At 43.4% G+C, this 13,221-nt stretch overlaps 1 protein-coding gene and 1 long non-coding RNA gene across 2 annotated transcripts in view; one reads left to right on the top strand and one right to left on the bottom strand.

The window, feature by feature from the left end:
• LAPTM4B (lysosomal protein transmembrane 4 beta) overlaps positions 1-3,960 on the top strand; it is a 67,480-nt gene extending 63,520 nt beyond the window's left edge. Inside the window, exon 7 of the mRNA XM_082432787.1 lies at positions 3,482-3,960. Within this exon, the coding sequence (XP_082288913.1) occupies positions 3,482-3,559 (78 nt within the window). The 3' untranslated portion in view covers positions 3,560-3,960. The remainder of the gene's footprint in view (positions 1-3,481) is intronic.
• LOC309646452 overlaps positions 1-13,221 on the bottom strand; it is a 333,740-nt gene that overhangs the window by 265,762 nt on the left and 54,757 nt on the right. The window lies entirely within an intron of this gene.

Below are 13,221 nucleotides of genomic sequence, written 5' to 3' on the forward strand. Positions count from 1 at the left end.
TAGGGAAGAGGAGTCTGATTGGTAATGAACTTGCCGTGCTAGGGAGTCATGGAAATAAATTAGACAGGAGAGAGCCAGACACTGGGCTGCTGTTGGCCTGGGCGTGAGTGGCGTGAAGAGCAGGTATTAGCTCATCACATCTGTCTCCTGGGGGCCCCTCGTGGCATCGTCGTTCTCTAGTTTCCACTGGTATTTGGGGCACCCGAGATCGGGTTGGGTCTCACAGGTCTGGAGGAGAGTCTGAAGCAGACAAGGGGCCAGGTCCTGACCAGCTGCTCCGTGAAAACACATTTCATCTCCTAGGCAGGGACCTCCAACCGCGAGGTCCTCCCTGGCTGCTTTGTTCGCGTCTGAACTGCACGAGTCCAGTCCCCACCACTCTTCCCGGCATAGAGCGGGGCATCTGGGGCAAGTTAGGCGCGTTTTCCAGGCCCCTGCAGAGGCTCACGGCGAATACACAAGTCACCCACCAGCCAAGAAGCAAGAGGAACGAGGTGGCTCTGAGCCTCCCCACCGTCCTCAGGTTGAAAGTTGCCCCTTGATGACCGACGACTTCTTTCCTTCAAGACTGCCATGATTATTCTTTTATTTTTTAAATATTACTTTTATTTTTAACACAGTATTACATGTACATAGCTAAAGATCATGCTAGTGAAAGATTTATTTTTCTCTCTCTTTTTTTTCCTCGCGGCTCGCAGGATCTTAGTTCTCTGACCAGGAATTGAACCCGGGCCCTCAGCAGTGCAAGCGCCGAGTCCTAACCGCTGAACTGCCAGGGAATTCCCAAGATTTATTTCTCAGTGGTCCTCTGCCATTCTCTTGCCTATCCTCCACTTTTCACCCCAGCCATAAACACTGTCAACTCTTACGTGTTTCTTGTATTTACCTCCATTACCTACATATTTTAACATAATATGTCTGTGTTGACCAATTTTTCGATGATCAATTTGAGATACCTTTTGACTTCTTGGTGTTGAATTTAACTTTTACTCTCCTCCCCATATTCTCTACTGCCTTCATCCACCTAATACAGTCACATCAAATTTTTTGGTTACATCACGAGTTAATGTTTACCTTGATTATGTGACTATTGTTAAGTGCACAGCTCTGTCATGTACATTCCCTTTCTTGTACAATTTTTGTTTTCCTCGAGCAAACGTTTGCCTTGTTTTTTCAGCTGCCAGGTTTTTAACCTTTTACCTCACCCTGATCTATCAGATCTGTCAATTACCTATTAATATTTTCCAAATGTTTGACTCTGTGAGATAACTGGTCAGTCCTCTTTCTTTGCTGGAGCTTCTCCTCCTGCTCCAGGGTGGATGAGGTGCCACACAGCTGTCATCCTGGGCCTTGATTTCATTTTAACTTACCTCAACCTTATTAGGATGCGGGGCCAGCGGACAGACTTCTGGTGCAATTTACCTTGTGCCTTGTACTGCCCTCCTCCCCCCAAGTCCTGGACCCCAGAATCTCTGGATGGTTCTTTGAGAATCTAATGAGAGCTCTGAACACTCTCCCCTGGAAAATAAAGGCACACACATAAAATTTGGCACATAATTTTGTGAATGTCTAAAGACATTTATGTAACTTATATGTAATGTAGTCCTAGCAAACTGTACAATTCCAAATAAGCCTTTAGTGCCTTAACTGATATTACAGTAAAACTCTAACCATAGTATGCAAACATTTCTTATCTTTCCCAATAAGTAGTTATTTCCTCTTGAGCGTTTTATTATTTCTTACTATTTGATGGAATCAGTTTCCCAAATTTTAATGACTTGCAGATTTATGGCCAGTTGGAATCACTTCTATTCCAGGGTATTACATTTTGCAACCTTTGATGTTAATTTATTTCTCCCTCCAACTGTTCTGTATGTTGATGTAGCTGGGAATGAAGGGTCCCTCGAATATTTGTTGAGTTGAATTGAAATGAATGCTGAGCTTCTCTCCCACCAGCACATGTCACCTAGCATAAGAGCTCCTAAGAGACACTATATATAGATGGATGCTAATCTTCCTAATGAACAGATGCCCTTCTGGGGTCATTGACAAGAGGGATTTTCCATCTGTGTGGAAGAGAGTTCCACCATCAGTCACTCTGTGGTTGAGATCCTATTAAGACAAACTCCAAGGGTCTGTACTTCGATTAGAGTTTTGGTTGTATTGAATATTGCTTGAAGTAAAGTGGTGTGTGGCTGAGATATATAATGCATTTGTGTTTATCTACTCATTGAGTAGCTGCTGTTTACCAGACAGCGAAGTAGAACATGACCTATAGTTGTAGTCCTCAGAGATTATTTTTTGGTCATTCATTGTTTTATTTTATTTTTTATTTTTTTGGCTGCATTGGGTCTTCGTTGCTGTGCATGGGCTTTCTCTAGTTGTGGCGAGTAGGGGGGCTACTCTTCGTTGCGGTGCACGGGCTTCTCATTGCAGTGGCTTCTCTTGTTGCGGAGCACAGGCTCTAGGCACGCAGGCTCAGTAGTTGTGGTGCATGGGCTTAGCTGCTCCGTGGCATGTGGGATCTTCCCGGACCAGGGCTTGAACCTGTGTCCCTTGCACTGGCAGGTGGATTCTTAACCACTGCGCCACCAGGGAAGCCCAGGCTGAGTAAGGTTTTAACTCATCTCATCTCTGATTTCCTAAGGGCAGGAACTGTCACATAGTAGGTGTGTAATAAATGTTAGTTGACTGAATAAAGGCTAATCATATCGAGTTGATATTCTCTCTGTTTTGTAACTACTCAAGGAAGCCAAAGTCAGCCAACGTTTTTTTATGTTGACAGTTCATAAACAATTACATGCAATTGTTTTTATACTTGAAATGTGAACAGAAACGTTATTAATCAACTTAATGCTGATACTTATTCGTTCCTCTCTAGCCGTTTACAGGTAACATCTGCCATGTCAGATACATGTGTGTATCACACAGTATGTTAGGTTTAGGTATTTTTTCGACCTCTAATTCTCAGCTGTCCCGACTGTGCAGGCATAGATATTGAGGTTAGCTAACCTACCCATGGTGTTGCTGATCAGATGTGGCTGAGCCCTGCTTTGAGTCCAGGTTGGTACCAAAGCCTTGTGCTTCCCACTCCACTGCTCAGGTGTCACCATGAGGGGCCTCTTGGTCCATCAGGCGCCTGCCCTATTTGTGTGTACACACATACACGTCACCCTGGGGCCTTTTTTCCTCTTTACAGCCACCGCCGCCTCCTTCCTTGTCCTAGAGACACAGGCCCTTTGGACCCCCCCAGGCACTGTGACATCCAGGTACAAGTGGACAGGGTTTGGAAAACTCAGAAAGGTGCAAAAGTCTCTTCCCTCTGCTTCTTTAAGGATTCAAAAACTCTCTCATCAAAGTCTAGCCACTCGCTAGAAAATTGATATTGGTACAGGTTATGGGAAAAGTTCAATTAAAACTAAAGCTCAGGGGAATGTGTGTGCACCTTTAAACACTAACCTGTGTCTTTTCTTCTTCCCAGGTGCTCTTACCCCCGTACGATGATGCCACTGTGAATGGCGCCACCAAGGAGCCGCCACCGCCTTACGTGTCTGCCTAAGCCTGGCAGTGGGGCGTAGCTGAGAGCGACAGCTTGACTTCCGTACATCAGAGCAATAGTTCTTCAATTTTACTTCTGAGACGAGCTCTCTGAGCTTATGTGTTGCTGAAATGCTACAATTTAAAATTTTAGATGTTAAGTTGAGACTCTCTGTAGTTTGAAACGTACGCTTTAGCTTAGAGCACTGTGATAGAGCAACCGTAGAATTCTTTCTGTGCGGGTGCGGTGGGCTCCCCTAGTCTTTCCTCGGCATTGAAACTACCCAGCAATCCGGATGAACCTTCTGTCCGAGGAGTCCGCTGTACGTGCTGAGCCCCAGAGTTGAAGAATTTGTGTCACTGTTCTCTCCGTTCCCTCCTTTCTCTTCTGAAAGCGTAAAATAAAATCAGAATTATGCAGTGCTTCTCTTGGGCCATTCCAGTGTATAGAACAAACCCTTGGGAGAAGAGGAATCGCGTAAGGAGTCCACATATACACATAAATAAAACAAGAATTTCCTTAGATCCTTTATGATTTAAATTCAGTGACAATTTGAGTTCGCTGGTCAAGGATTTTGTCCACGGGCTAAACTGAGACCCTTTGTCAATTCCCGGCAATGAGGACAGTCAGTCGCTACCCCGGCTGCCCTTGTGCACCCACGTCTGGGGTCACGGCGTGGCGTGTTAGAGGGGAACGGGTTGGTACCGTGTGGTATCAGGAGCTCCCTTTCTCGCAGTTTCCTTCCCATCCCCGCTCAGAGCCCCCTTTCACTAAGTGTTCTGCCCTAGCCTGACTCAGGGAGGACATCCATCAGCCTTTGTCAAGTGCAATTGCTGATAGGTGTTTACCCAACAATCTGAAAAGAGGTTTTCTTCTCTCCCTGCAAGGCACATCCTACTACTTTGAACTTCTGAGTATGCCTTGTCATCTTTTAAAATGAGAGTAAAACAGTCTTCGGAAAGACGGGAGGTGGCAGGGGTGCTTTCCTTGTGAAATGCCCTTATCTTTTTTTTGTTTTTGTTTTTGTTTTTGTTTTTTTTTAAATTAATTAATTAATTTTATTTATTTATTTTTGGCTGCGTTGGGTCTTTGCTGCTGTGCGCCGGCTTTCTCTAGCTGTGGTGAGCAGGGGCTACTTTTTGTTGTGGTGCACGGGCTTCTCATTGAGGTGGCTTCTCTTGTTGCAGAGCACGGGCTCTAGGCGCCCGGGCTTCAGGAGTTGTGGCTCACGGGCTCTGGAGCACAGTCTCAGTAATTGTGGCACACGGGCTTAGTCGCTCCACGGCATGTGGGATCTTCCCAGACCAGGGCGAAATGCCCTTATCTTGACTACCTGAATTTCAAGGGACTTTTATATATTCACATGTTCAAAAGTCACAGCTCTCCTGTTTGTTCATTATTGAATGTGCTGTAAATGAAGCCATTTGCAATTAAAGTGAGATTTGCCCACATCCAAGAAAACCACCTTTTGACTCTGGTGATTGTGCCTGGGAATCCTTCTTGCCCACGTGGGGCTGCATTAGACACACGCGGTTTGGCCTAAGGAGGAGGTTTTATGGCTTGTCTCACACATACGTGCTTTTTAATATTTCAGTGCTGGTAAAATCAGAGCATCTTAGGCCAAGAGAAATGGAGAGGAGCGGACAGGAGCTTCCAGCATTCCAAACCCTCCTCTGCCAAAGCTCTGCCAGCTCAGCTGCTTCGAATAGGATTGCTTTCTGTCCACAGTGCAGTTTTAATAAGCTGTTCAGAGTTTACTGTGTTCCAAGGGAGATTAAAATAAGTGGTTTTGGCTTGTTCCTGAACAGGTATTTCAGATAATTTGGAAACGTAAAATAAAATAAGAGACGAGGGGGATGACTTTTATCCCTGAGAATCAGCCTCAGTCATTTCTTTTGGTGTATCACATTAGTATTCTTTATAAACTCAACCTCGGAAATTCTGTTCCTTGAAGTTTTATACCCAGAAGATTAACACATGGAGGGTTGTTAGGTATGGGGAAGGCCTATCGGGTAGTTTCACTGATCCCTGTGGAAGGCATGTAGGAAATCACAGTTATTTGCATGTTACTCCCCATGATTTTCCAGTGCTTTGCCTAATAATTTTTTTTACAATATGAAAAATGGCACGTGGTCAAGTGGAGAAGAGTGCTGGTTTTGAGACTCTATGTAGGGTCCTCGGAGAGGGTCTTGTTCACGTGACACTCAACAGCACCACAGACACCAGGATGTCACGATGCTGCTGGGCTTTCCTGACATAACAACCCAGGCTGAGCTCCAAAGCTGCCCGCGTCACTTACCTCTACACAGCAAGGAATTGTCTTCCTGTCTCCACTATGGAGAGGTTGTGATGCTTGGATTAAAATGACCTTCCAGAGCACACTCAGCAATTCGCTGTGTCCTTATCGCTAATCCAGATATATACCTTACTTTTAAATGTGTTTTAAACCCCACTTAAATATCCTGCTCCTTTCTTCTATTTTGTTGTCTACAGAGAAACTTTCAAAATAGTCATTAATTACCTCAGTTGCTCTCGTGCCTGTATACTTTCTGGTCACTTGACTGAGGGTTCCTCCGGGTTTTTCATCTTGACCCCCCAAAACTGTATTTTAAGGTCATGGCATTCGGTCCAGCACCACCAGGTGTGCAAGTGGGCCCACTGATAAGCAGCCCCACGGGAGGGTTTGAAGTCTGTTTGCTGGACAGAGAGAAGAGGAAAATACACCTTTTGGCTTAATGGGGTCTGCCCACCCTAGGAACCAAGCTTCCGTTGCACAAGCCAGTCAGGTTTCCAGAATGCCACATCACGTGGAAGTTTTCAGCCCAACAGACCAGTCACTCCCCTTCCTGCACCTTCTTCCTACATAAACACATGTGCCGCATCTCCCCTGAGTCTGATGTCCTTGTCCCTGCCCCACCCTATCCTATTGTCCCGCAGAATGCCTGACACTTTCTCCCATTTTTTTCTAAAAAACTCTCTTCTGGCCCAAAACATTGGTTTAGTTTGACTGCTTAACTGAACCACACCTCATTGCATTTGTCTTTCCACCCTCAGTTCGTTAATCAACGGTACTTCTCAGTAATGTTCTCAATAGACCATCTTTAGAGACTGTAACCAGTAAAGTTTTCTCCATAGAGGGGATGTATTGTGTTTGAAATGGTCACCATTGGAGAAAAATCCTGCTGTGCAAATGGAGCTTTTGTGATAGAGGAAAACCGATGAGACTATAAAAACACTATTTCCATTTAAAAAGATACGTCAGCTTTTGCAGCCAGTCTGGAAACGGACCTAAATGTTGCTAAGTAACATTGCTGCTGGTCACGTAGGCAGACTCCTATGTTCTGGAGGGGAGAGGGCAGATGTAACTCACGCCAAAGGACTGCCTGCGTAAACTGAGCCATTTCGATACCAGAAGTAGTGCCTGCTGCTGTGTAAAATGAGTTTTGGCCGGCTCGCATGTATGTCCTAAAAGGGAAGGAAAAAGGAGGCATTGCAAGGATGTCTCCACACCCATGGAATTCACCTAAAGTGTTTTTGCACGCTGGCCAGGTTTTCTGCCAGATGACTGGTGTATGGAAGCCAGCCAGATCTGTGACCTTCTGCCCAGAAGCCCACGCATTCCTACCACTGAGTTGTGTGTGGAGACAGCAGGAGAGAGAAACTGTCACCTGGCCAACTCAGAAGAAGTTACGTCAAAGCAAAACTCTTAGCTTTCTACACCCATCAATATGACCCTAGTTAGCCAGCTGCTGCTTCAGAATGAAGAGTTTGGCTCAAAACGGCACGATGGACTAAGGTTTTATTTATTTTATCCCATCTAAAACTTAACACATACTTTTTAGCAAGCCATTAGCAGTACAAACAAAACAAGTTTTTACTTAAGTAAACTTATTAAGATGGGAACCTCTTCAACTCAGCAAATATATATATTCCTTGGTGTGTGTCAAGATGTCCAGGGTATATTGTTGCAATAAAGAGAGCTTGGAGAGGAACTGTGTGACCTGGGTAGATTGGGCATAATTAGCCAGCATCAAGGGACTGAGCCAAATTTCTCAGGAAAGCCCAGGAGGGAACGGTGCCCTCAGATTTTCTGCTAGTCACAGCTCAGTGCTGTGGCATATCAGCTCCCCCTATGAAAAGCCATATGCAACAACAGCTCCTGGATTCCTGGCACCCTAAATGTGGGGCATCCAATCTAGACCTTTTGAAGAGCTGATGGGACTCCCATCTGTGCTCTCTCCACCTAAGGAAACCCCAGCTCTGGGGAAATGAAGGAACATTGGGTCTGCTCTCTGTGCGACGCACACAGCACAAAGGACACTGTCTTGTGTGGTGGCCTTTGTGTGACGTCACTTTTCCCCCAGTATTCATTTTAGCTAAACAAATGTATCTTTATTTCACTATTGTACTTTTGCAAGATCTTCCTTCAGTTCTTTCAACGTTAGGTCTTTTTTTATTATTATTATTTTTATTTTTATTTTTATGGCTGTGTTGGGTCTTCGTTTCTGTGCAACGGCTTTCTCTAGTTGTGGCAAGCAGGGGCCACTCTTCATCGCGGTGCGCGAGCCTCTCACTATCGCAGCCTCTGTTGTTGCGGAGCACAGGCTCCAGACGCGCAGGCTCAGTAATTGTGGCTCACGGGCCTAGTTGCTCCGCGGCATGTGGGATCTTCCCAGACCAGGGCTCGAACCCGTGTCCCCTGCATTGGCAGGCGGATTCTCAACCACTGCGCCACCAGGGAAGCCCAACTTTAGGTCTTTTTAATTAAATCTTTCTTTCCTGCATATAGTCCCCTTCAATAAATAATAATGGACACTCTAACCCCTGCTTTTATCAGTACTCCCAGTGAGATCATAGGGCCTCTTTGCCTGCCCCTTTCTCTCTCCATATCTAATCAGTCCCCAGACCTGTGGCTTCTACCTTTTTATCTGGCAGAATGACATTTACTATTCACTGAGCCCTTCCTGTGGGCCAGCCATGCTGCTAAGCGCTTTACACATATTAACTCTTTATCTCCATTTTACAGATGAAGAAACAGATTTTTAAAGGAAAATAACTGATCCAAGTTTCCACAGTAAGTGGCAGAGCCAAGATTTAGATGCCAATTGAGTCCATTTAAGCGGGTATTTCATATCTTTGAGACATCTAGAATCTCAGAACTCTATACCTAACCTCTCAGTTCTTACTAACAAGGTTGATTTCTACTAACTGGAGTGAACATATCCCAAGAAGGAAAGCCAGTCATGTAAAGCTGTGTGAACTTTGTAAACTTAGGGTGGATTTTTTTACTTGAGGTTTGTATCACAAGTAAAGCTGTCAATTTTCTGTTTGATTAGGCTGAATCGTGTTCTGTGAATATCAGCTTTCAATTCTTACCGTAAAGAATTTATTCAGCTGTGGTGACCTAAATGGGAAGGAAATCCAAAAAAGAGGGGATATATGTATACATATTGCTGATTCACTTTGCTGTACAGTAGAAACTAACACAATATTGTAAAGCAACTATACTCCAATAAAAATTTTTTTAAAAAAGAATTTATTCAGGTAGGAAGAAAGATCAACTGAGGTGGGCCTTTTAGAGTGGTTAATTGTTTTAAGTGAGCAGTTTTCTTCTGAGGAAATTAGGCACCATTTTAAACTGCACTGATTTATCTTTAAGAAGAATATGTACAGTAAGTTTTCAAGCATCATAAGGGAGTAGAACAGTGATGTAATGTGTTTGCATTATCTTGGAGGAATAGTTGGGGCCATGAGACCCAACTCCCTTCATTGTCCCCGCCCCAGAAAGCCTATCTCACGGTGTCTGTTTTCACACCTCTCAAGCAGAGGCAGACTAGAGCAGCCCTCTCCCGTGCGCCTGTAGGCTTTCTTCCACCCTGTGAGGTTAATGCACTAAATCATCTGTGTCCCTGAGAGCCAACTTCCTTAGACATCTTAGTAGTGAACCCAGGTCTGACTCGGGTATCAGGAAACATTATAAATTTGTGGGTTTTTTAAAAATTACATAAGGGAATTCCCTGGCGGTCCAGTGGTTAGTACTCAGCGCTTTCACTGTGGTGGCCCGGGTTCAATCCCTGGTCAGGGAACTAAGATCCTGCAAGCTGCGTGGTGCAGCCAAAAAAAATAATAAATTTAAAAGATAAAAATAAAAAAGGACATAAGTAATGTATTGCAAGAAAAAATAGAAAATAAAGCCATTAAGTCATCCTTTGGGTCTCATCTTGAAAGTCACTTCCTTCTGGAAGCCTTCTATGACCCACTAGTCTGGAAGAGATTCATTTTATGTTGTCCCATAGCAGAGCATACCATAGCATCCCAATCAAGGCTCATTTTACACTCTGGTTCCTGTGGCTTTTCTCTTCTGTAATCTCCCAATAGATAAGAAACTCAGACAGAAGCTGTGTCTGTGTTCCTTCCCCAGCACCTGGCACTTGTTTGGCAGATAGAATGAACTCAAAAATAGTTACTAGAATAAGAATAAAATAAGCATGAGAGGAATTAAAACCACCTGTAACCCCACCCACGGTGATTGTAACTAATTCTTAACAATAACTCAGTGGGGCTCAAGCTCCACAGAGACCACTTCTCCCAGAAGAGACCACTGGAGAAAAAAAAAATCTCATTCCTATAGACTGTGCAAGGGAACAAAGGGAGGTCTCTCCTCCACAGACCCTACGAGCGTGTCTACTGTGGGGCGGGGGCATCTTGACTTCTAGAAGTTGTAAAGGTGATGGGCAAAACTCAGCAACACGGTAATAGAAGGATTGATCTCTGAAGGAAAATTAAAGGACAGCTAAGATGAGGGGCTAGCTGATGCTCTACCGCAATTTGCAATCAAAAGGAAATGACATTCTTAGCTCTATTCTTGTGATCAAGTTCCTTTTATGTGAGCCTAAATCAGTAGGGCTCTGAATGAAAAATTAAATCGCTAGATGTGCCTCTCCCTTGAACTTTCTCTTTTCCCTTTCCTAGTAGATCAATGTATTTTTAAAACAATCAGTGACCAGGACTTCCCTGATGGTGCAGTGGTTAAGAATCCGCCTGCCAAAGCAGGGGACGTGGGTTCGATCCCTGGTCCGGGAAGATCCCACATGCCCTGGAGCAACTAAGCCTGTGAGCCAGTACAACTGATGTGTTCTTCAACTTCCCGGGCACTTCAGATTTAAATAAAACCCCTGAAAGGCTGTATGTGATAAAGCATGTTTGTCTTGCAGCCTTTACAAGAGTATCTCAAGATTGCAACAGTAAAGCCTTGCGCATTTCTCTGTGGCGGGGACCACAGACACTAGTCCAGAAGTCCCCACCAGGTAAGTCCTGCAGTGGAAAGTAGTAATCAGAGGAGGAGTGTGAACTCCAGAAAAGGTGTGTGAAAGCACAGGAAGGGAAGCTGAGGAATGGGGCAAGAAGCCCCCCCTGCCCATGTGTGAGAGACCTGGTTCCAGGAAGGAAAGTGTTTCAAGCAAGGTGTGCAAACATGGAAGAGGAGCAGTCTGATTCCAAAAGAGACTAAACGTGTTTGCATGAGGACTCAGAACTAAAACCTGCCCTCTTCTCATAAACCAAAACTGATTAAGATGTAATCCACATGCCATAGAATTGTATCATTTAATGGTTCTTAATATTATTCACTGTCATGCAACCATCACCACTATCGGTTTTAGAACATTTCCATTAATCCCTAAAGAAACTCCACACCCATAAATAGTCACTCCCGCTTCTCCCCCCAAACTTCTCAGCACCAGGCAACCACTAATTTACTTTCTGTCTTGACGGATATCCCTGTTCTGGATATGGAATCATATAGCATACGTAGTTTTTTTTTTAATATTTATTTTTATTTATTTATTTGGTTGTGCCAGGTCTTAGTTGCGGCTCGCCGGTTCCTTAGTTGCGGCACATGGGCTTCTTAGTTGTGGCATTTGAACTCTTGGTTGCGGCATGCATGTGGGATCTAGTTCCCTGACTAGGGATCAAACCCACGCCCCCTGCATTGGGAGTGCGGAGTCTTAACCACTGCGCAACCAGAGAAGCCCCCAACACTTGTTTTTGCCTATTTTTTAAATTATAGCCACCCTAGTGGGTGTGAAGTGATGTCCTGTGTTTTGTTTTGTTTGGCCGTGCCTCATGGCATGCGGGATCTTAGTTCCTGGACCAGGGGTTGAACCCGTGCCCCCTGCAGTGGACATGTGGAGTCTTAACCACTGAACTGCCAGGGAAGTCCCTTGTGGTTTTGATTTGCATTTCTCTGATGGTAAATGATGTTGAGCATCTTTTCACTTGCTTATTGACCATTTGAATGTCTTCTTTGTAGAAATGTCTATTCAGAAACTTTGTCCATTTATTAATTTTTAAATTATTGAATTATGAGTCCTTTATATATTCTACACACATCTGTTATCAGTCTATGATTTGCAAAAAATGTCCCCCATTCTATGAGTTTTATTCCCTTGATGGTGTCCACTGAAGCACAAAAGTTTTTAATTCTGATCTACTCCAATTTAACTGTTTTTCTTTTGTCATTTGTGCTTCGGAAGTCATATCCAAGAAACCATTGCCTAATACAAGGTCATGAAGATTTACTTCTGTGTTTTCTTCTAAGAGATTAATAGCTTTAGCTCTTACACTTACATCTTTGATCCACTTTGAATTAATTTTTGTATGTGGAATGAAGTAAGGGTCCAACTTCATTCTTGTCCATGTGGCTGTCCAGTTGTTCCAGGACCAATTGAAATTCTTTCCCCAGTTGAATGGTCTTGGCACCTTTGTTGAAAATCAATTAACTGCAAATATGAAGGCTTATTTTTGAACTCTCAATTTTAGTCCATTTAATTTTATGTCTGTCTTTAGGCAGGTATACATTATTTTGATTCCTGCAGTTTTGTAGTAAGTTTTGAAATTAGGAAGTGTGGCTCCTCCAACTTTGTTCTTTTTCACAATTATTTGGCTACTCCGGGTCCCTTGAATTTCCATATGAACTTTAGCATTAGCTTGTTAATTTCTGTAAAGAAGCCAGCTGGGATTTTGATAGGGATTATGTTGATTCTGTAGATCAGTTAAGGGAGTACTGCCATCTTAATAATATCAAGTCTTTCAATCTATGAATATGGAATGTCCTCCCATTTATTTAGATCTCCTTTAATTTCTTTCAACCATGTTTTGTAGTTTTTGGAGTATAGGTTTTGTACTTCTTTTGTTAAATCCTTTTCTAAGTGACTTATTCTTTTTGATGCTATTTTCAATGGAATTGTTTTCCTAATTTCATTTTCAGACTGTATAGAAATACAGTTGGTTTTTGTCTGTTGATCTTGTATCCGGCAACCTTGCTGAACTACTTTCTTAGTTCTAATACTTTTTTAGTAGATTCCTTAGAATTTCTACTTACCAGATCATGTCTTCTGCAAATAGGGATAGTCTTACTTCTTTCTTTCCAATCTGGATGCCTTTTATTTCATCTTCTTGCCTTGGCTAGAATTTCTAGCACCGTGTTGAATAGAAGTGGTGAGAGAGCACATCTTTGTCTTGTTCCTGATCCTAGAGGAAAAGCTTTCAGTATGATGTTAGCTGTGGGTTTTTTGCAGATGCTCTTTATTAGATTGAAGAAATCCCCTTATACTTCTAGTTTGTCGAATGTTTCTATCACGAAGGAGCATTGAATCTTGTCAAATGCTTTTTCTGCATCTATC

This window comes from Balaenoptera physalus (assembly GCF_965194825.1).
Source record: "Balaenoptera physalus genome assembly, chromosome: 17".
Classification (NCBI taxonomy): domain Eukaryota; kingdom Metazoa; phylum Chordata; class Mammalia; order Artiodactyla; family Balaenopteridae; genus Balaenoptera; species Balaenoptera physalus.